Source organism: Furipterus horrens, unplaced genomic scaffold, assembly GCF_987537825.1.
Source record: "Furipterus horrens unplaced genomic scaffold, mFurHor1.1.pri manual_scaffold_13, whole genome shotgun sequence".
Lineage (NCBI taxonomy): Eukaryota > Metazoa > Chordata > Mammalia > Chiroptera > Furipteridae > Furipterus > Furipterus horrens.
Window position 1 is genome coordinate 27,783,466 of NW_028327183.1, and position 22,498 is coordinate 27,805,963.

A 22,498-nucleotide genomic window follows, 5' to 3' on the forward strand; every position below is an offset into this window, starting at 1 on the left:
CTCAGCATAATGCTCTCCAAGTCCATTCATGCTGTTGCAAAGGGTAAAATTTTCTTTCTTTCTTTTTTATGGCCGAGTAGTATTCCACTGTGTAAATGTACCACACCCATTTTATCCATTCATTATCTGATGCTCCATTGCCCATCTTATAAAACACAGAAAGTTCCATGAGCCAAAAAGCGATTCAGCATCTCCAAATAAATAACAAAAAAGCCTTCTGTGTTCACCCCCCACTTCATCCCCAAGGTCACCTCTGATTTCCTGTCCTAGCATTCCCTTTCATCTCATTCATTCTCCATGATCTGTGGTTAACTTGCCATTAGGAGAAAATTGACTGTTCATTTCACTTGTGGCTTTGAAAGGAGGTTTTTAGCAGAAGTAAAGTCACTCAGAACCACCAAATTCAAATGTAAACTGGCAGGGTAGCCAGTGAGGAAGAGATTCTCCAAAACAGATAAAATGAGAATCATTCTTTTAAACACTGTGTCCTCATTCCCTCTGCCTTGAGTGACACTCGAGGTGATCTGAGGTATATTGCTTGTCCTGGTCCATCTTAAGCTTTATTAGTTCATGGATTCATTTATTATTATGAAAGCTTCCTGATACAACATCACCCTTCCCACATCATATAGGGGGGAAGGCCCCCTCATAACCCTCGCAAATGCTTGCTCAGTTAGTCTTGTCAGCCTGTACCATAAAATCAGGGAAGCCTTCTTGCCATCACCATAGAAACCAGTACAGTTCCTCGACCAAATTCAGTCATCGTGGTTTATATAAGTGAATGCTCCAGTGTCTCTGGGTAAAAGGCCACCAACAGGCACTGTATTTCTTTGATTCTAAGATGCGCATCATTTTTCACATTTTAACTTCTCTGAAGTGAGACTACTTTTAAGTGACATGATAAAGCACCATGTTGCTGATTAATTGGCAGTGTTTTTTTTCTTTCTTAGTGGTACACAAGATAATGGCATCCTTCACAAGCAGCATTGTCTTAGGTTGGATGAAATACATGTGTGTGACTTTGGGCCTCCTCAGCTAGGCTTTCTGATCATTAACCAGCCCACGTAGAGCACTTGCCATGTGCTAGGCCAGTATGGGTCTAGACACCTGCCATGTGTTCACTTACTTGTGTGTTCATTCATTCAGCAAAAGTTTACTGAAGGCCTGCAGGACTCCGCTGGAGTTTCAAGTGCAGAGGGTGACTCTGGGTGAACCACGGTGGGTGTGGCATGGTGACACTTGGCACAGCTCTGCGCAAAAGCACCCTCTCACTCGCTCACCTCCAGCCTTCCGCATAGGCCTGAGGTCCGCCCTTGGCCGAGCCTGCTTAGGAATGTGGAATTAGAGAGCAGCCAGCCCCAATGTTCTGGAGCCAAACTGAGGCAGAAAAAGCCCCTTCCTAACAGCCTATCACATGTTGATATACTATCCACAGGAGGGGGATCCATGTTCTCCATCCCAGTTCAGATTCCCGCAAAAGAGAAGCTCACTGGTTCAGCTTGGATCGCATGTTCTCCTCTAAGCCCATCAACCATAGCTGTGGGAGAGCGAGGTCACAGAATACAGAAATAGTTGGAGGAATGATAAAGAAGGGAGCAGATACCCCAAAACAGACCTGCTACAGTAGGCAAAGGCATAGATGTGTCACTTTGCCTCCCTCAGTTTTAATTTCCTGTCCGGCTTCCTCACCAGAAGTGTCTTAAACTATCAGACCTATGAAAAATGAAATTTAAGGGAGGACCCTCTGAACCAAAAAATTCCACTTTCTACTTACTGCCTGATTCTGAAAATTCCTTTCCTAGGGCCCAGAGACTTTTCTCTTTAGTAAATAGGAGCAATTTAAATGCAAAAGCACTTAAAGAGGCAAAACAACTGGCAGACTAATTCACACTCAAGTGTGGATGTCTGATAGATGAGGTCCTTTCCCAAAAGCAAGGGTTTGCAGGGATGGGGCTCAGAGCAGTGGAGGCTGGTGTATCTTGGAATGGGGAAGAGAGAAAAGACCAGGGAGTTTGGGGACACTAGAGACAGGCTTCACCAGGTAAAAGTGTTGCCAATCCCAATTGGAGTCTGTATCATTCTTAAGTGTGTGTTAAAGGTGATCTTTCTGGCCTTTCCACCCAGCCTGGCTGTGGCCGCCATTCCAGAGGGTCTGCCCATCGTTGTCATGGTTACTCTGGTCCTGGGAGTGCTGCGGATGGCCAAGAAGCAGGTCATTGTGAAGAAGTTACCAATCGTGGAGACTTTAGGTGAGGGACTCCAGCTAGTTGCATCCTTATCAGTTGAATTGAATGGATGTTTTGGTGCCATGTTAATTCAGCCTAGGTGTTTCATAAGCCTGAAAGTTGGTGGTGATGACTGCTTTTTCCTATATATCCTGATGTTTTCTTGCGCCAGGTTGCTGCAACGTCATCTGTTCTGATAAGACGGGGACTCTGACCGCCAATGAAATGACTGTCACCCAACTTGTAACGTCTGATGGGCTCCATGCCGAGGTGAGCGCTGTGTGGATTTACAAAGTTCAAGACAAATGTGTGCCCTTCCTGGAGGAAGCACAGGGAGCCTTCTAGACAGCAATGAGGAGGAAACAAATACGGGTTACACTGGGCCAATTCCTTGTTACCTATAGCTGCATGGAACGTGACTGATTGAAGGTAGCCACCTTCACTTTTTATTAACTTTGATAATAAGCACATTATAAGACTTAAAAGCTAGAAAACAGTTATCCATAACCTCCCATGGTAAACTCACCACGATCGGCCCATTTGTGGTTTTGAGTCTCGCCTGCGCGTCGGCACAGCTGGAAGCTCCCTGAATGTGCAGTTTTGTTTGTGTCTTGCTGCTTTTCTCACAGAATGTCCCACACCGAGGGGTCAGCAATGACGCCCATGGGCCAGGGCCTATTTCTGTAAATAAGGAGCTGTTGGCATGCTGCCACACCTCTTGTTTGTAGGTTGTCGACGGCTCCTTCACCTCACAACAGCAAAGCTGCGTCATCACAAGAGATTTGCAGGGGCTGCAAAACCTAAAATACTTGCTCTCTGACTGTATAAGAAAAGTTTGCCTACCTCTGTTCCAGAACACAAGCACTGTGCTGTGCTGTTACTTAGTTTGCTTCACCAGAGTTTTCACTGGATGCAGAATATTCCATTGAGCACAATTGTTGCCCCTTACTGACACACGGCAGTTAGTGTGGTGCTCTGATCCATCCACAACCCTGCGGGGAGCATCTTCATACATGAAGCCTTGCTCTTGGCTAGGATTTTGTCCTTGGCCTGGATCCCCAGAAAAGACATTAGGGGTCAACCCGGGGAGCATGTTTTTAACACTTGATGCCACCTTTCCATCCCTTTGCCCTTCAGGTCAGCGGAGTTGGGTACAATGGCCAAGGGACAGTCTGTCTTTTACCGTCAAAGGAAGTCATTAAGAAGTTTTCCAACATCTCAGTGGGGAGATTAGTGGAGGTGAGTGTCAAAAGCATGGAAGAAATAGGCATTTAAAACAGAGCTGATGGGGATTCTCTCTGAAAAGAGGAACAGTTATGGGGCCAACTGGTTCATGGTGGGGACACCCCCAGGAGTCAGGCTGTCACAGTGGCCCCGGGAACAGATGGAAACACCAGAGGCACGGGAAGAACTAGAACCCTGTGTACTCCTCACTGCCTGCTGGGAAGGCCTTAGCAAAGCCTGCACAGAGAAGGAGCTCAGGGATGGCTGGACAATAATCGCGTGAAGCGGGTTGCCTACTGTTATTGTCAGTATTTATAATGCCAGCCATACACGTCCCCCACAGAAGCACACTGGTCCTCCCACATAGCAGTGCCCTCTATGAGGCCTCAGCCCAGCCGTCTTCCTTTAAGACATTTAATGAGCACCCAGTTCTTACAGGTCCCACCTCCAGGGCCACTTAATTATCACAGCAACCCTGTGGGGCCCATCCTATTACCTTCATAGGGTGCAGATTAAGACATGGACTCAGCCCTTACTAGTGTTGCTTAGTCAGTTGGGCATCAGACTGCAAAGCAAAAGGTCACTGGTTCAATCATTGGTCAGGACACGTGCCTGGGTTGCAGGCCAGATCCCCAGTCCAGGCACATAGGAGAAGTAACCAATCGATGTTTCTCTCTCACATTGATGTTTCTCTCCCTCTCCCCCCACCTCCCCTTCTCCCTAAAAATAAATAAAACCTTAAAAAATAAAATAATTTAAAAACAAGAGCCCTGGCTGGTGTGGCTCAGTGGACTGAGTGCCGGCCTGCAAACCAAAGGGTTGCTGGTTTGATTCCCAGTCAGGGCACATGCCTGGGTTGTGGGCCAGGTCCTAGTTGAGGGTGTGCGAGAGGCAACCACACAGTCATGTTTCCCTCCCTCCCTTCACCTCTCTCTAAAAATAAATAAATAAAATCTTTTTTAAAAAAGTGGTATTCCTGCTTGTAGCCAACCAGAGGGCCACTCTTTAAGTAAATAAATGAATGGGCTCAGAGAGGCTATGTGAGTGCCCAAGATCACCCAGCCAGTGAGGGAAGGGAGCTGGGGCTCCCTGTACTTTTTTGTGCGTTTCTTTTTAATTACTATTTTTAATTGAGCTATAATTCAGACATCGCAGAATTCACTCTTTTAAAGTTTACAGTTAAGTAGTTTGTAGTATATTCACAAAGTTGAGTGGCCATCACCACTATCTAATTCCAGGACACTTGGTCACCCCGAACAGACACCCATGCTCTATGTCGGTCCCTCGCCATTACCCACACTTGTCACCACCAGCCTGCCTGCCTTCCCTCTGGATTCCCTGAGGAAGGCTTTAAGGCAACCAACATTCAGCAGAGCCAATACATATTCACTGTGTTTATCTTAAAGTGCAGGGACTCTGATGTATTTTGAAGAGTAGATCTTGTCTCTCACCCCCGTTCCAGCCAACCTCCAAAAATGACTCAAGGCTTCAGTGTCTGACTTTTTCACATGGCTGAGTGAGCCCAGGGCCCCGAGGGTGCCAGCTCTGAAAATTAACTAAAGACATTCAGAAACCTCCCCTTTCAGGCAGGCTGTGTCGCCAACAACGCTGTCATCAGAAACAACACCGTGATGGGACAGCCCACGGAAGGTGCCTTGATCGCCCTGGCTATGAAGGTGGGACATTTTTTATTTCCTTTTCCTACATCGATTGGTTCCAGGGCTCAGCGGTTAGACCCTGAGCTCTGTGACTCGGCAGAAGTGCCCCCCACTCTGTGCCCAGTGCCCAGCCCAGAGCGGCTGCTCATGAGTGTTGAAGGGATGGGTGGTGGGTTGACGGGTGTGCCTCTGCTTTGTGCACAAGGGACAAGAAACAGAAGGGGTCTGATCAGATCCCTCTGTAGAGGTAGATGCCCCCTCATAGGTGCTTGTCCTGTGGGAGTGGGCCTTGTCCCTCCCTCCCAGCTGCTTACTCCTGTGCTACGAGCCTTCCTCTCATGGCTGCCTCGGACATTCTCTTCAACTTCACTGCCATTTCCGCCTCTGCTCACCCAGGCACCCTGAGCTGTCACACGTGTGTCCATCTGTTCACCTGTCTCTTTCCTACCATGAGAGCCAGGTCCCCTCATCTCTGCCTCTTGCCCCCGTCACAGCCCAGAACAGGGGGTCCCAGGAGTCTGTGCTGGCTGTGCGGACGAGTGGGGAGAAGGAGTACCCTTTCAGTACATACTTGGAAAGAGAATCAGTACCTTAAGACACTGCTATACCATGTTCTGTTCCTTCCACTCACAGAAGAAAATTCCCTCCAGAATGTTGGTAATACCAAATAGAACTTATTGCCCCCTTTATAGCAATGAGGGTCAGCCCCACTCAGCAGCTCCTGCTGCCCCGCAGGGAGGGACAGCTGGCCTGGTTGCCACAGCAGGTGCGAAACCCCAGTGTGCAGTCCCTGCCGGGCTCCCCCTGCCAACCCCTTGCAGTGCACAGAGTGCAGAGGTTCCAGATCCCTCTTTTTTTTATGCGTTAGGGTTTTACAGTAGCCCCTCTCTATATCGCAGTTCACTTATCGTGGCCTCAGTGCATCGCGGGATTTTAAAAAATATTATATTTAATTATTTATCGCGAATTTTTCACTATATTGCGGGATTTTGCGGTACTGTACAATAAATACTAAAATAAATGTAAGGTTCCTACTTTGTGCATTTTCACCTATCGCGGGGGGAGTCTACAATGTAATACCCGTGATAAGTGAGGGATCACTGTATTCCTTCATGGGCCCAAACTATCTGGGGAGCCTGGATTAGGATTTTTTTAAATATCTTTTAAAATAAAATAACAGCTGGCACGTGACAGGCATGAGCACTGTGTGCTTATTATCTCGTTCATCCTCAAACCTTTCACTATCGCTCCCTGTGTTAGTTTCCTGGAGTTGCCAAAACAAAGTACCGTAAACCACGTGCTCAGAACCCACAGAAATTGATTTCTCACGCGCTGGAGACTAGAAGTCCAAACTGAAGTGGTCGGCAGGCCACACTCCCTCTCCCGCTGCTACTGGTGACCCCAGGTGCTCCTTGGGGTTACATGGTGTCCCCCCTCTTTGGCCGTCTTCACACGGTGTCACCCTCCTGTGACCAGGACCCCAGCCATACTGGATTAGGCCTGCCTGAGACCTCATCTTACCGAGAATTCAGCTCCAAAGACCCTAATTCCAAATAAGACAGGTACTGGGGCTTAGCACTTCAACACATCTTTTGGAGGGACACCGTGCAATCCATAATACCCTCCTATGGAGTCTTTTTAGACATTTTTTTTCTAATCACTCCTTCCATGGAATTTTAGTGCTGCAGATATACAATATATCTGCTCATATACCAAATGTGTTTCTGTGCTTTATATATAAATAAGTAGGGTGTTTTGCCCCTCCCCCTTGCAAGGACCCATTTTCACCCCCTGTGGGGCAACAAGATGCACAGGTTAGGACTGGTGTACAGTTGAGGAAACTGAGGCTCGGGGCTATCAACTAATTGGCCCCAAACTGTCAAAGAGCCAACAAATGTCAGGCCCCAGGCTGCAACTACAGGCCACCCTGCTAACCCAGGAGTTCCTTTTTGGGAAATTGCTACGTCTTCAAGTCTGAAACATTTCTTCTGACAGAAACCTCACACGCTTCTGTTTCTGAGCAGGTTTTAGCTAGGAGCTATTTCAAAGACTGTGTGGTTCTGCTCCTGGGACAACAGAAAAGAGACTTTTTATTTTTCTGGCTGGGACATTGGAAAGCAAATGGCCTTTCCCTGTGAGCTAACCGCTGGGATTTCCATCTGCCCGAGACGGTTTGAATAATGAATAATTTAAATGGACTGAGCTTTGCATAGAGATTGCTTTAGAATGACTCGCTGGAAGTGGCTCATTTTATTATCCTAGATGGACTTAAGTGATATTAAAGATTCATACGTGAGAAAAAAAGAGGTCCCGTTCAGCTCCGAGCAGAAGTGGATGGCGGTAAAATGCAGCCCCAAGAATGAGGTGAGTGTGCTTCTCTGCCCCTTTCCTCCGTGTCCCCCACACCCCAAATCAAGCAAAATGAAGACATCAGGGAGCAGAGTTTAAAGTTGCTCACTATTTCTGTGAGATTTCAAATACATGAAAATACAGTTGACAGCAATTAAATCCTTGACTGTCTTGGGCCCTGTTCTGAGATTGTTATCAGAATCACTGGTTCCCCAAGTAGGCTTCCTGGACCAGCACATCAGCATCACCCGGGAAGCTGTTAGAAATGCATGTTCTCAGGCTCCGCCCCAGAACTCCTGAGATTCCAGGGGTGGAAATCCGACGCGCGCTCAGGGTGAGACCTGCCGGCCTGTGATAGAGCTGTTGAGTACCTGCTACTGGAGCACCTGTTCGCTTCCACAGACAACATCGACCCCATTGCTAACCTGGGGTCCTTCCTTCGCGTCCCTGTGCTAAGTTCTTTACACACATGAGCTCACTTAACTGTCACAGTGGGGGTCAATTCTTCATTCCTGAAGGGGGGCCACCACAAATGGTGTGAGCAGTGAGCCCACAGGTACACACACATACATATTCATGGCTATCCCAGGGGTGGAGTCAGCAGACTGGTTTTTTCCTTTTTTTTTATTTTAAAATTCTCTGTAGCTTTTCAGATTTTTAACAATTAAAAAACAGCTTTACTGTAACAGAACAACAATGAAAAAAATGGGAAAAAAAGAAGGGTTTTTTTTCAAGTTTATTATTGCATTCCACCTTTTCCTCCAACCTTCCCCTTCTGTCCCGCTCACGTCTGTCCATGCTGAGATTTCCCATCTCACTCGGTGGAGGGCGGCTTGACCAGCTCAAGCCAGGTCTTTGCTGTGAGTGGGTGGGCATGTACATTCTGGGTGCATAAAAGGGGTTATGGGTTGTTTTTCAGTATCTTAATATCTTCAGATCTTCCCCTGAAGGTAATTATAATATATTCTCATTGAAAAAACTATGGAAATGTGACTTTAAAAATGGAAGCTCTTTATAATTTTGCCCCTTTTTTCTCCCTACCCATCCCCCACCTGAGGTAACTCCCCTTAAGAGTCTGGGATAGAATGTTCTGAAATACAAGTAGACGTCTAGCAATGAATCACATACCTAAAACAACACACTGGCAGAGATATGACCAATTAATGAAACATACTGGATACTCTAACTGACGTTAACAAAGAGACTTAATGTAGAGCTGTGTGGTAGGGGTCAAAGATCAGCCCTGTTCTTTTTATGAGCTATATAGTATTCCACCATGTGCCTTTCCTGTTACTTATCTAATCTGTCCTATGTCAGTCCACTATAAGTAACCCTGCTGTGAACATCTCTCTGTGGATGAAGTGATGAAGTGACAGTCACCAAGAGCTGAAGCATCCTGTAGCAGATCTTTCTCCTTTTGTCTTTTTCAAGGAGCAGGAAGACATTTACTTCATGAAGGGGGCCTTTGAAGAAGTGATTTGTTACTGTACCATGTACAACAATGGGGGCATCCCCCTGCCACTGACACCCCAACAGAGATCCTTCTGCCAGCAGGAAGAGAAGAAGATGGGGTCACTTGGCCTGCGGGGTCAGTATCTGTGGTCCCAGCCATGAGCTTTAAGTTTTGCACGTAACTGACTTTTCAAGTACATTAATGCAGGGTCCTTAGTAAGATGATTGGTCAGAATGGCAGTCAGGCAGCAACCAATGAAAGTACAGCAAATGTGGAATTTATAGATAGGGAATCCCTGCCCACCAATGACACCCATGAATCTAGATGTGGCTTGTGTGTGAGAAGAGGTGGAACCCTGCCTCCTGAGTTTTCCAAGACAGGTGAATGGGATGCCCCAGAAATAATGGATTTCCCTGATCCTCTTGCTCATCGCTTACTGTCTGGAAAACACAGAGCTCCGTGAAATTAAGGCAGTCATTTCCTTCCCTGGCCATCCTCAATTTTCTGCACCAGAGCCAACGTCTTCCCTGATGGGCTGAACATTAAAAACCATGTTTCCTGTCGCATCATTTGTCAGCCTGACCGTTTTCAGAGAAAGTGATTAAACACACTCTGGAACACTTGTATTCCCTCGGGGGGAAATGAGAAGCACTGGACTTGCCGTATTGGTTTCCGTTGCCTCAGTTTCCCCTGAGGGAGCACAGATGATGCATGGGCAGCAGCTTGCTGACAAGTGCGAGCACAGGAGAGGCCATAGCCGCAGCACGGGCATGTGGCACCTGCCTTGGGGAGGTGAAACTGGGGGCTCCTGGGCCGTGGCCCCCCGCCATTGTCAGTAAGGGGACAAAGTAAGGTCAGCTCTCATGTGGCACTCGTCCCCGGAAGCTGGGCCGGGCCTGGCTTCTGTGCCACTGAAACCGAGCCCAGGACAAGACGAGCCAACAGGGTCCTCTCCCCCGTGTTCCCCACCCACACCTTTTTCTGAACCTTTGGTAGTTGCTGTCTCCAGTCTGCTCAAGGTGACAGAATGACTGCAGAGCAAATGAAAGACCAGGAGAACTGTCAGAAATGGCCTATCGTAGGCCATCTCACAGACTTCCTGGTGGCCGCTTCTGTTGGGGTGGGGCTGGGGTTTTGTACCACCGATGGACAGGGGTCTTATTTTCTGCCAGGAGAGTGGTCTCTAGCATCTCTATCTTGGAATGAGCCCCGCTGCCCTGCGCAGGCCTGATGACCACTGCAGAGATCTTTGTCTCTCCTTCTGTAGTCCGGGAACTCAGTGCCCAAGCCCCTCACAGACAGGAGGAACTGCAGCACAGTAGGGGCCAGGCCTGCCTGGGGATAAAACCGGTCCCCTTGGCCCCCAGTGACACTTCTCTGGGTCTGGTCTCTCTGCAGTGCTGGCCCTGGCTTCTGGGCCCACGCTGGGGCAGCTGACATTTCTGGGTCTCATCGGAATCATCGACCCTCCGAGGGCTGGCGTGAAGGAAGCGGTGCAGGTTCTGTCTGAGTCCAGCGTGTCCGTGAAGATGATAACGGGGGATGCCCTGGAGACGGCCTTGGCGATAGGTAATGGGGAAGGGAGTGCAGGGCAAGGGGGGAAGGATCTGCCATCCTTCACAGCGGGGTCGCTGCCGTTGTCCATCCTCAGCGAGCCTGGTCGGAGTGCTCACCTTCTCGGTGCTTGGGACAGATTCTGAGATTTGTCCACCTGTGTTTCACCTTTAAAGTTGTCTCTGAAGTGTTGGCAGGTTGTCCAAAAGAGGAAACTTTGGGTTGGCCAAAAAGTTTGTTTGGTTTTTTCCGTAAAATAAGAGACATTTTTTCATTTTCACCAATAACTTTATTGATTTTGGATATTTTTAGTATATTGCCTATCTCCAACATGGTATAATATTGACTGTCCTCAATAAATGCCTTAATTTGATCACTGTCAACTTCAATTTATCTACCTAACAGTGGAGCATTGTCTAGTGAGAAATCTCCAGCATGAAACTTCGCAAACCGCTTTTGACACATTCAATCAGTCACAGCACCTTCTCCATATACTGCACAAATCTTTTTTTGCATTTCAATTGCATTTTTATCTTTCTTGAAATAACAAAGCATAAAATCCCAAAAATGTTGCATATTTTCTTCCATCTTCAATATTAAAATGGCTACACAAAAATTCACCAATTTTGATGTTTTTTTAAAAAAATGCATGCTGATATGACAGCTGTCACAATACAATCTAACAAAATTGTTTCAAATGAAGTGAAAGAAAACTAAGTGCTACTAGAGCCATCTTATGGAAAAAAACCAAAGTTTTTGGTCAGCCAAATATAATGAGAACCTCCCATATGCCAGGGCTTTTCATCCATGATCTCCCTTCACCTTCACAGGCAGCATCGGTCCCTGTGTGTAGTCCCAGTCTGGCTTCTGCCATCAGCTGTGTACCCTTGGCCAGTCATTGAACCATTCTGACCCTCGGGCTCTTCTTCAGCAGAGGGCTAGAGCTAGCAGCCCTGTCCCCACTACTTACTGCGACTGCGAGGTTGTCATGCCTTCGTTTTCTTGCCTCTCCGTTGAGGCAGCCTGGCACTGTGGAACCAGACAGAACCTGTCAGCTTCCAGTATTACCACTTGCCAGCTCTGTGATCTTTAAAGTGGGGGGTAAGAAGGCCTTTGTTTTAGGTTAATTCTGTGGATGAAATTAGATCACGTAAAATAGGAGGTGCTCAGTAAATGGTAGCCGTTGCGGTTTCATTCTTGTTCTTCTGCGGCCAAGGCAGGGGCAGATGTCAGGCAGGTGGCCTGCGGGGTTGGGGGATGGATAGGGACCACAGGCTCAGGCATCGGAGCCAGCCCTCAGAATGGCGTCTCCCTACCACGCAGGAAGGAGCATCGGCCTGTGCAATGGGAAGCTGAGCGCCATGTCTGGGGAGGAGGTGGAAAGTATGGAGCAGAGCATGCTGGCTGACCACGTCGGGAAGGTGGGGGCCTCCCGGGGGCTCACTGGGAGGTGGTGGAGGAGGGTGTGTTTCCAGCTTTGCATTCACTGACTGCTCTTTCACGCCTCTATATCCAGGTATCTGTCTTCTTCAGGACCAGCCCAAAGCACAAACTCAAAATCATAAAGGTCAGCCATGTGCGGGGACAGGTTCTGCCTCACGTGTCCACCAGGGTCAAGTCTAGGGCGGCAGTGGCAGCTCTGTTTCACAGGATGGTCCAGGGCCCATGCTGGCAAAAGCCTCAGCCATCCTCAGATGGGGGCTTTTCTCTAGGTCCAGGGCAGCTGCCTCAGCGGTGGCCTTTTCCCAGCCTCTGGGGAGGGGAGAACTGGGGCCCTTTACTCCATACACTGAAATCAAGGGGCAGGAGGTGGGTGATGTAAACGGAAAATAAGGAGAGGCTGGCCTTTGTTAGCCAAGTGTTCTTGGGCTTATTCTCGTTAGTTAACCTCAGGCCTCAGTCCCGTTGTCTGTCAAGTGGGGTAAGACGAAAGCCATCATCTAATTCGCAAGGCTGGTGAGAGGATTGAAGGAAGCCAGGCCTGTGAAGCTCTTAGCACAGTGCCCGGCACACGGCAGGTGCCACGTAAAAAGTGGATTATCAGATTGTGCATCAAAAATGGACGTGCTAGAATGATAGTCCTGCAAATGTGCGTAGTTTCCACACGAGTGTACTTTGAAAATTTGCTCTTGAACTCTGTTGGTAGTTGTGTTGTTTCTTTAGTTATTTTGGGGGGTTTGTTTTTGTTCTACACAGTAAACCTCTGTGCAAGTTATTCCTGAAAGAAAATGTTGGGCACTGCGTGGTTTCCTGGGACCAGCTGATTATTATCTGTTAATGGTGATGGGCAACACATCCGAGCCTAGACTACTGCTGGGCACTGTCACACCCGTGGCCTTAGTTTGGGCCTCCCCACAGCCCTGGGAAGGGGGGACTGTTGCTCCCATTTTGCAGACGGAGGAACAGATTGAGAGGTTCAAGGTTTGCCCAGTTCCTACAGCTAGTGTGGATGGAGCTAGGGTTCAGACTCTGGCCAGGTGGCTCCGGTGCCATCCAGAGAGAGGTCTCTGCTGTTAGCCACAGAGTGTGGGAGGCAGGGTGTCAGGAAAGAAGGCTCTAGAAGGAAGGGCCTCAGGCTGCATGCTTCCCCTTGCCTCCTCTTTCCAAAGGCTTTGCAGGAGTCAGGGGCAATCGTGGCCATGACGGGGGATGGGGTGAACGACGCCGTGGCCCTGAAGTCAGCAGACATTGGGATCGCCATGGGGCAGACGGGGACTGATGTCAGCAAAGAGGCTGCCAACATGATCCTGGTGGATGATGACTTCTCAGCCATCATGTAAGTTACTCTTCAGGTGTTTTCTTTTCAAAGATTTTATTTATTAGAGAGAGGGTAAAGGAGGGAGAGAGGGGAGAAACATCAATATGTGGTTGCCTCTCGCGCACCCCCAACTGGGGACCTGGACTGCAACCTAGGTATGTGCCCTGACTGGGTATTGAACCAGCGATCCTTTGGTTTGCAGGTCAGCGCTCAATCCACTGAGCCACACCAGCCATGGTTTAGGTGTTTTTAGTGGCAAAAATATATGTGGGTGAACTAGCTGTCCCATAGGATCAGCTGTAGAAATGAGGTGTTCCAGGCCTAAAAATCACTTAAAGCAGAGTCATGGGGGCCACCCTGGGTTAGTGGCACGCAGCACCCAGGGGAATGTTACAGGTGTGGCGGAACTCTCACTCGTGCACCGATAGAAAAGCCTGGGCCACGTGTGCACAAGAAGCACACATGTGCTAGTGTGGGAGCTGCAGTGCTGTGTATAAGGAAATCCTAGATCCCTGAATGCCAACAGGAAGAGATGGGAATACTATGTGGCCATTAGAAAACACATTCTGAAGAACATTTTAATGACAGAGAAATGCTCACACTGTAGTGTTAAATGAAAAACACTAAAAATGAATGTATTCAGTTTGAGTCTAGTGTTGTGTTTGCACTGATATGTACATTTCATGCACTGAAAAGAGATTGTACAGAAATGCCCAGATCATTAGCACCAATGTGGTCTAAGTATTAAATTACAATAATTGGGGTTAGGGAAAAACCTGATACCAAAAATCTGAACAAATATTGAAGTTTGGTGTGATCGTTGACTTTACAAAAGGGGTCTTTTCTTTACAAATGGATTCACCCTAGGAATTCCTAAAACAGTTCCTCCTGGTAAGAAAATGTAGTTAATATAGACCTCTACAGCTTTAGTTCTTTTGCAAAATTTTTTAGTAAAAACAGGGAGGGATTAGACAGTTTCCCACTACCTTAGTGACTCAAGGACTTGCACAAAGAGCCTTCTAAAAATACAATAGATGATGCTTCCGACCTCAGTTGTCTCTCTTCTTGCTGTGGCCCGGGATCTAATTATTGGATTTAATTGGTTTTGCTGTGCCTCTTGTCACCGGTAAATCACAGAGGTTCATCAGGTACTTTGAGTCCTGGGTGAGGGCTGAGTTCCCAGGGCTCAGATGACAGATTCATTTATAATCTTCAGACAGAAGAGCGATCACGGCTCAGGGACCTGTCTCCAGCAGCTGATGGAGCCTGTTGGGACATCATCATTCTCTACCAGTGTGTCCCCAAGAATGCCAGCACGGGGAAATGGGAAGGGTGTGCAAGCATGGTGTCGCCACTTCATTTACCAGCTGACAGAGCTGGCTTTCCACCAGGACCTCTTTGCAAACAAACGCTTTCTCCTCTCTTGCAGAAATGCGGTGGAGGAAGGCAAGGGGATTTTTCATAACATCAAAAACTTTGTCCGATTTCAGCTGAGCACGTAAGTCGAGACCAGCATCTCCCAGTGCCGTCAAGGGCTGTGTTTGCATCTGGCAAGCAGCTGTTGACAGGGCCCTGTTCTGCCACTTGTGCCCGCAGGAGCATCTCAGCCTTGAGCCTCATCACGCTGTCCACCGTGTGCAACCTTCCCAACCCCCTCAACGCCATGCAGATCCTGTGGATCAACATCATCATGGACGGGCCACCTGCACAGAGGTGAGGCGCCGGGCTGGGACCACCACAGTGCTTCTGCCAGCCCCCACTGACCACATTCCTACTCTGCGCAGGGGCGTGGTGCTGGAGGTGGACAAACAATCACTGGCCATAGGAACCTCAGAAAACTTCAGTGTGCACTGTGGGGAAAGACAGCGAGTGGGATGCACAGGACACAGGGAAGCGCCTAGGCAGGCAGTGCGAGGGATAGTGGAACATTCTGCCTGGAATGCTCTCCCTGCGCTAGCTGCATGGCCCAATCCCTTTCACTCATGTCACTGCCTTTGAGAAGTCCTCCCTGATTACTCTAACAGCAGCCTTCTCACTCGTAGTCACCTTACCCTGCTTTATTTTTCCCCAGAGAGGAAAATATGTATTTCCTTGCTTATCTGGTTATATATAATCCATCTCCCCTTTAGCACGTCAGCTTGACAGAGGCAAGGTTTTTGTTTTGTTCCCTGCAGGACCCCCAGCTCCTACAGTGGTGCTTGGCATACAGTAGGAGCTCAGTCGGTCATTGGCTGAATGAGAAGGGAGAGTTAGGCCAGCGGACTGGTGCAGGAGGAAGAATGGGCTTTGCAGTCAGGAAGACCAAAGCAAACAGAGCACTTCACTGTGCTTGAGCACATAGCAGGTGTCACTTCGGCTGTAGCTGACTTATTGTTACTATTATTAATTTAATCATCGCCCATGACAGCTGCTAAAGGAAAGAGGGCTGTACTTGGTTGTCACACGCTTTTCCTAAGAGCAGGGCTGGGACTTCAGCCATAACTGCTCGGAGTGGGACCTCTCCCACCCTGCTCCCTCCTGGGTCCCCGCATCACCTACCTGTTTCAGCGCTGGCTGAAGGCGGGTGTCCTTCAGTCAATGGGGAGCTCCCTGGTGGGCAGGGCCTGGATCCCACTTCTCCTAGCCAGCAGCGACGAGACCAGGCCCAACTTTGGGTCCGCTTGTGGTGATGGAAATTGAGCAGAATGACTAGGTGTGGTTCCAAGATCAAGATGTGTGTGTGTGTTGGCGGGGTGAGGGGTCCACATGGAGGAGGGCACGCTGCCCTTGCGGTCCAGGCTGCGGGAGCTCCCTGGAAGGAGCCAAGGGGCTGGGCAGGTAGGGAGGGGCCAGGTGTATAGGGTGGGCTTCCAGCAAGGATATGGAGGTCCCCCTGAGACCGGGACCATCCCCCGCTCCCCTGGGATGGCAGGGAGGCCTTTGCCACTTCCCCATCCCGGCTGCGCCTTTGACGGTGACTTGAGCACGGCTGTGCTTCAGGTTTCCTTTTTTGTTTAACCACTGCTGTGTGCCTTTTCAAAACGGCCTTCCTTGGTGGTTTATTCCAGTTTCCCATTTTGTTCCAAGCAGCTTGGGGGTAGAGCCGGTGGACAAAGACACCCTCCGGCAGCCACCGAGGAACGTCAAGGACATGATCCTCAGCAGAGCCCTCATCCTGAAGATCCTCCTGTCGGCTTCTGTCATCATCAGCGGGACCCTCTTCATCTTCTGGAAAGAGGTGAGGCAGGTCCTCACTGGCTTGGCCCATTCAGTGCCTGCGTGTGAGGCCGATGCGGGGCTGGCTGGTGGGAAGCACGGTGGGCAGGCCCTGCTGGGGGTGGTGGGGGGTACACTAGAAGTTAACTTTGCAGAGGTGGGAAGAAGCAGGAGGGATGTGGGACCTCAGGGCCAGAGAAAAGAATTCAGACTTTTCTAAGTGGGACACAGGCTTCTACTTCTTTCTGTTGTCACCAGGGAACAGGTTAAAATCTGCTAAAAGAAACCCCTGTCTTATTCCTGGAGGTGACTGTTGGTAGAATCTTATTAGGGGTCATCTTTTGGGGGCCTGCAAATTCAGGGAGCCCCCTCCCGAGCCATCCAGTGATCTAGATAAGAGACCTTTAAGACGCTGGGAAGCCACCGTTCTGTCCTAAGAGCGGCTTTGCTTCTTCCCTCAGGAAAGGCAGAGGCCTCGCCCTTGTCCAGCCCATGTCCTGGTGGAGGGAGACGCAGACCCTCCTGTTGTTACACAGTCATCCTCAGCATGGGCCCCCGCAGTGACATCAGCACCCTGGGGCCCTGGGGGAGATGCAGATTCTCAGGTCCCACCCAGGTCCTCCTGAGTTACCCCACTTTAGCAGCAACCCCACCGCCCGCCCCGCCCCCAGCCAGGGATGGCTGTGTGAACCCTGGTCCAGCAGATGAGCTCAGGCAGGAATGGGGACCCTTCACCACCTCGCTCAGGCGGGGGACGCCCAGAGCCTTGTCACCTGAGCTCAGCCCCGCCCCCTTCCGTGTCAGCCGGAAGAGCCCGGAGACAGGTCCCAGCAGCAGTGCCAGAGCCAGGGAAGGGCCGGTGGCTTTGTTCACCCGGCCTCGCAGGCATTCACCACGGGGTGTAGGAGCAACATCCTGCGAAGTGGATGTAACTGTAGAGATGTCACCCGCTGGAGGAAGGGACATTCCATTTACTGACGCGGGGTCTCTCCCCTCTGGCGTCAGGAGCGACTAGGAGCCCCTCCCAGGTGCTGACACAGGGGCCAGGTCCTCGGGGTGGGGCGGTCGGGAGACACTCTTCTGGGTCACACCAGTTGACTCAAGACCGAAGGAGGTTTTGATCAGCTCCTCGGAAAGCTGACGTGCTGTGGTCTCAGCACACGTGGCGACGACACGCGCTCCCTCCGCAGGCCCTCGGAGAGGGCGGAGCGTGGGACAGGCGCTGCACCACCTCACCCCACGCCCTTCCGTTCCAGACCCCCGAAGACAAGGCGAGCACCCCGCGCACCACGACAATGACCTTCACCTGCTTTGTATTCTTTGACCTCTTCAATGCCCTGACCTGCCGCTCTCAGGTGAGACCAGCGGCCCTTGGGACCCTCTCCGTCTCCTTCCCCGTAGAACTGAATTGTGTTCTCAGTGAGAGACTGTGGCCCCTGCCCGGGCCACTCGGGGCTCCCAGAGACAGGCGTCCTTGTCTGAGGTGGGGGTCGTGTGCCCCTCTCCCGCAGACCAAGCTGATATTCGAGATCGGCTTCCTCCGGAACCATATGTTTCTCTACTCGGTGCTCGGGTCGATTCTAGGGCAGCTGGCCGTGATTTACGTCCCACCCCTGCAGAAGGTCTTCCAGACGGAGAACCTAGGAGCGCTCGGTGAGGAAGAGGGGCCCTGAGGAGGGATGACCAGTGACCGTGGCCATCACATACCCGTAGGAGGGGCTTCTAAGTCCCACCCTGGGGCCATTCCATCCCCAGAGGACCTGATGGTGCCTGCCCTGGGTAGGAGGGCCAATGATGGGGACAGCGACGGCCCAGGGCAGAAGGGGACTTAGTGTCTCGGTACCCCACCCGGCCCCCCCTTTCCCCAGCTAGGAGGGTCATCAGGTACAGTGACAGGGCTCAGCCTGGGACGTGTTGCATGTCCCAGCTGAGGAGCTGTCCCCCATGGACAGTGGAGGATCTTAACAGGGGCTGGTGTGACTTGGACACCCACTTACCTGAAGACAGGGCTTCAGCCATCCAGTTCTTGCTGAAAGGGACAGGATTCAGTGACCAGCTCTCTGGGGGCCGAGTGCACACTCCCTGGTGCAGAGCCCAGGGGCTCTCCTCCATCCTTGACTTGGCTCCCCGCAGACCCTCATTCTCTCTTTGGAAGCTGCCCAGGGTGGCTTGACCTCCTTCTCCTGAAGCTGTGAGGACAGTGAGCAGAAGTGGGAGGAAGTCACCTAGATAGAGACAATGACCACAGGGACTTGGTGGGAACAGGGACAAACACCACCCCCTTCCTGCCACCTCCCTTCCTTCTCACCCAAGCTTTCCATTGGCCCCCAACCCCTTCAGGGCAGGCAGGTGAGGCAGCCCCCAGGCAGAGCATGGGGGTCTGAGGCAAGACTGGAGAATGTCAGCTTTCTTCCCAAAATATGAAAAGCACTGTCCATGTGGGTCTCCTGTGAATACCCTATGGGCATAGACAAGAGAACCCCCAAATTTAAGTGGGTGTTTCCATCCACTGGGAACTAAGGCAGCTTACCAGCTCTGAAGGAAACACTGTGCCTGTGCTTGGACACCACATTTGTCATGAATCATTGACAACAGGGAGTCAGGAATGGTTCTGAATAAGATGCAGTGGGGTCCAGGTAGGCAGGGGGCCAGAAGGGAGGGTTAGGGGGCAGCTGACCTTGGTCCTATTCCCACTAACCAGCACACCTACCCCTTGGCCTGCTCCGCCTGGAGAGGCTATTGGTCCTTGTGGAGCTGACTCAGGGGAACGGAAAGGACTGGTCCCCAGCTCCTGACCCCCTTGCCTGTCTCTGTAACTAAGGTTCCTGAGAGCTACGTGGCAGCCCACAGCCACCCGCGTGCTGGGCACTGCCCAGACACTGGAGGCAGTCCGGGGCAGAGCGGGGCTGGTGGTCAGGGGGACGGCCTGCGATCTCTGACCCTTTTCTCTCCTCACCTTCCCACAGATTTGCTGCTTTTAACCGGATTGGCCTCATCCGTGTTCATTTTGTCAGAGCTCCTCAAACTATGGGGAAGATTCTGCTGCAGAGCCAAGAAAGCCCAGACTCACAACGAAGCTGTATAGTGGACCCGGACCAGTGTGAAACCCCCTAAATAACCTATATTTTTATGTGACCACGGCCCCTCCCCCAAACCTCCTTAGAGAGGTGTTTTCAGGACAGCGTAGCATGAGGTCACTCGCCGAGTCCTTCCTGGGAAGCCAGCAGGAGGCTCGGGACCAGGCTCGCAAGTACACATGCTCTCCCTCGGGGCTCTGGGACAGACTGTGAGGACCCTGTACAGAAACACCTTGCTATTTATTAAATCACAATGATTTTTATAAACCACGTCTGCCTAGGTACTTGTGCTGTAGCTCAATGCGGTGCAGCCCATTTGTGAAGAATGCGTGGGTTTCTGGCAGAATGGGGAGATCAGGGGGCTGGGGAGGGGTCCAGGCTTCCGGTCATTTCTCTGCCTGTTGTTGGCGCCTTGGAGGCCCCATCTCCTCCTCCACCCAATGGGGGCTTTGGGTATTTTTGTTAAGAGCTCTGCCCGGGGCCTGATTATTATTTTGATGGATTTAATTATTGTTTTTCCTACAAGTGGCCAGGTTGGAAAGCTACAGCCTTGGGCTCATTACCACGTATGTGGCAAGAAGCAATCACATCCTGAAAGGCCTAAATGAAGGTCCCAGCTTTTTAAATGAAAAGTAAGTAGGCCTTCCCTTCAGAAACAGGAACTGGAATATTTCCCACCTGTCTGACAATGAACCTTATTGCCCACTGCCCCCAAAGGCTGTTCTTAAAATGTATCTGTCCTCCTAGTTGAAAGATGGCAAAGCAGAAAGGCCTCTGTCTCATTCTTCTGTCTGCAGCTGGGCAAAAACCACCAGAGAGGACCAGAAATGACTCACCTTTCATGAAATGAGGCCACAATTATAACTGCCCAGTTATTAGCCAGGGTTTTCTAGAGAAATTAAACAATAGGGGGGAGAGGGAGAAAGGGAATTGTTTTAAGGAATTGGCTCATGGGAGCTGGCCAAGTCCAGCACCTTTAGGGCAGAGTAACAGGCTGGAGGCTCAGGAGAGGGTTGATGCTGCAGCTCAGGTCTGAAGCAGAATTCCTTCCTCCTCTGGGATCTCAGTCTTTTCCCTTACACCTTCAACTGACTGGATTAGGCCCACCCACATTATGAAGGTAATCTGATTTATTCAAAATCTATTGATTTAAATATTAATTCCATCTATAAAATCTGTCACAGAAACATCTAGGCTGGTGTTTGACCAAACAACTGGACACCATGGCCTAGCTGAAGCTGACACATGAAAGTGTCATCACATCCAGCCACAGTAGCTGTCAGACTACCCAGGGTGGTGTCATCTGGGCCAGATCAGCATAAAGGTCAGAGTGAACCCCTGAAGCTCACAGACAGAGTCCAGATCCCTCCAAAGTAACATTCACAGCCTGAGGGGAGGTCACTACAGTCCTCTGTCCTCCGCCTCAGCCAAGGGACACCAGAGCTAAATGGGGAGGACACATGTGTGCCGCTGCAAAGAGAAGACTGAGAGGGCTGGCTGCAGGGCTTTCCAGAGTCACAGACACTTCCCGCCGCCCTCTCCCTTTCCAGGATCCTTCAGCAAAATGACCCAAGAAATGCACTTCCCCTCAAAAAATAAAGAACTAGAGAAGCTTGATATTTTTTATAACAACAACAAAAATTACTCAACACTTATACCATACAAAAATAAACAAACCAAAAAAACCAAGGTAGATTGTAAATGGAAAAAATAAAACAATAAAGTTTTGGAAGAAAAAAATAAAGATAGGTAAATTTTTACTAAGTAAAACACAAAACGTAAGCCATAAAGTATAATGAATAGATAAATAAAACTATACTCAAATGAAGACCTTCTCATCAAGGATATAGTAGACTGGAACACCACTAAGCAACTTAGCTTAATTGACATCTATAAAACACTACCAATCAAGTGCAGAGGAACACTCACTAAAATAAAAACTGTAAAGAACAGAAGTCAGTGAAATTGACAAAAACAAGAGGAAAGAATCAAAAGTGAGTTATTTGAAAAGATCAATAAATGTCTGGCTAAAGGTTTATAAAAGGTGAAAAATGATAGAAATTACCAATATTAGCAATGAAATATGGTTATGTCATTATAAATCCCTCAAGATATTCCAACAATAAGGGAATACTAAGAACAATTTTATGCACATAAATTCAACAAGCTAGAAGAAATAAACCAGTTCCTTAAAAACTACAAACTACCAAACTCACTGAAAATGAAATAATCTGAAGAGTCCTATAACTAGTAAAGACACTGAAGTTGTATTTAAAACTCTTCCCCAAAAAGGAAATCTGGTTTCACTAGTAGATTTTACTAAGCATTTAAAGATACATATAGCAGTTCTGCACAATCTCTTCCAAAAATAAAACAGGAGGGAACACATCTCAACTCAGTTCACGAGGCAGTATTCTTCGATACCAAAACCAGATCAAAACAGTACGACAGATCAACATGTCTCATGAACACAGGTGCAAGAATCCTCCAAAAAATATTAGCAAATTGGGCCCAGCCAAGAATATAAGACATCATGACCAAGTAGGATTAATCCAAGAATGAAAGGCTAGTTTGATATTCAAAAATCAATGTAATCCACCATATTAATAGTCTAAAGAAGGAAAACCACATGGTTATATCAACTGAAGAAGATAAAGCATTTGATATAATTCAAACCCCATTCTTGATTAAAAACTCTGCAAACCAGGAATAGAAGGGAACTTCCCAACCTGACAAAGGACATCAACAAAAACAAACCTGATAAAGGACATCAACAAAAACAAACAAAAAACAAAACAAAACAAAGAACCCTATAGCTAACATCTTGATGCTGAAAGACCGAATGTTCTCCCCATAAGATGAGGAAAAATTAGCAAAGATATCCAGTCTCCACTCCTATTCAACATAGTACTGGTATTACTAGCTAGTGCAATATGTCAAGAAAAGGAAATTAAACAGCATGGAAAAGAGATTGGAAATGAGAAAAGAAAACCGATCCTATTCAC

General features: G+C 49.2%; 1 protein-coding gene and 1 long non-coding RNA gene across 3 annotated transcripts in view; one reads left to right on the top strand and one right to left on the bottom strand.

Moving 5' to 3' along the window:
- Positions 1 to 19,763, top strand: part of ATP2C2 (ATPase secretory pathway Ca2+ transporting 2) — a 58,054-nt gene extending 38,291 nt beyond the window's left edge. For both annotated transcript variants that reach the window (XM_090259775.1, XM_090259776.1), the window contains 16 exons: positions 2,125 to 2,249; positions 2,398 to 2,495; positions 3,363 to 3,464; positions 5,036 to 5,125; positions 7,370 to 7,471; positions 8,888 to 9,044; positions 10,308 to 10,478; positions 11,787 to 11,884; positions 11,980 to 12,030; positions 13,073 to 13,239; positions 14,651 to 14,719; positions 14,818 to 14,934; positions 16,291 to 16,438; positions 17,673 to 17,771; positions 17,928 to 18,069; positions 19,383 to 19,763. In XM_090259775.1, coding sequence (XP_090115901.1) covers positions 2,125 to 2,249; positions 2,398 to 2,495; positions 3,363 to 3,464; positions 5,036 to 5,125; positions 7,370 to 7,471; positions 8,888 to 9,044; positions 10,308 to 10,478; positions 11,787 to 11,884; positions 11,980 to 12,030; positions 13,073 to 13,239; positions 14,651 to 14,719; positions 14,818 to 14,934; positions 16,291 to 16,438; positions 17,673 to 17,771; positions 17,928 to 18,069; positions 19,383 to 19,501 — 1,855 coding nt within the window. In that variant the 3' untranslated portion in view covers positions 19,502 to 19,763. The remainder of the gene's footprint in view (positions 1 to 2,124; positions 2,250 to 2,397; positions 2,496 to 3,362; positions 3,465 to 5,035; positions 5,126 to 7,369; positions 7,472 to 8,887; positions 9,045 to 10,307; positions 10,479 to 11,786; positions 11,885 to 11,979; positions 12,031 to 13,072; positions 13,240 to 14,650; positions 14,720 to 14,817; positions 14,935 to 16,290; positions 16,439 to 17,672; positions 17,772 to 17,927; positions 18,070 to 19,382) is intronic.
- Positions 17,701 to 21,110, bottom strand: LOC149994305 (uncharacterized). The gene is made up of 3 exons (XR_016507655.1): positions 18,725 to 21,110; positions 18,414 to 18,605; positions 17,701 to 18,085 (listed from the first exon to the last, which is right to left on the bottom strand). It is a non-coding gene; the product is annotated as an uncharacterized LOC149994305 (long non-coding RNA).
- Positions 21,111 to 22,498: the final 1,388 nt, after the last annotated feature.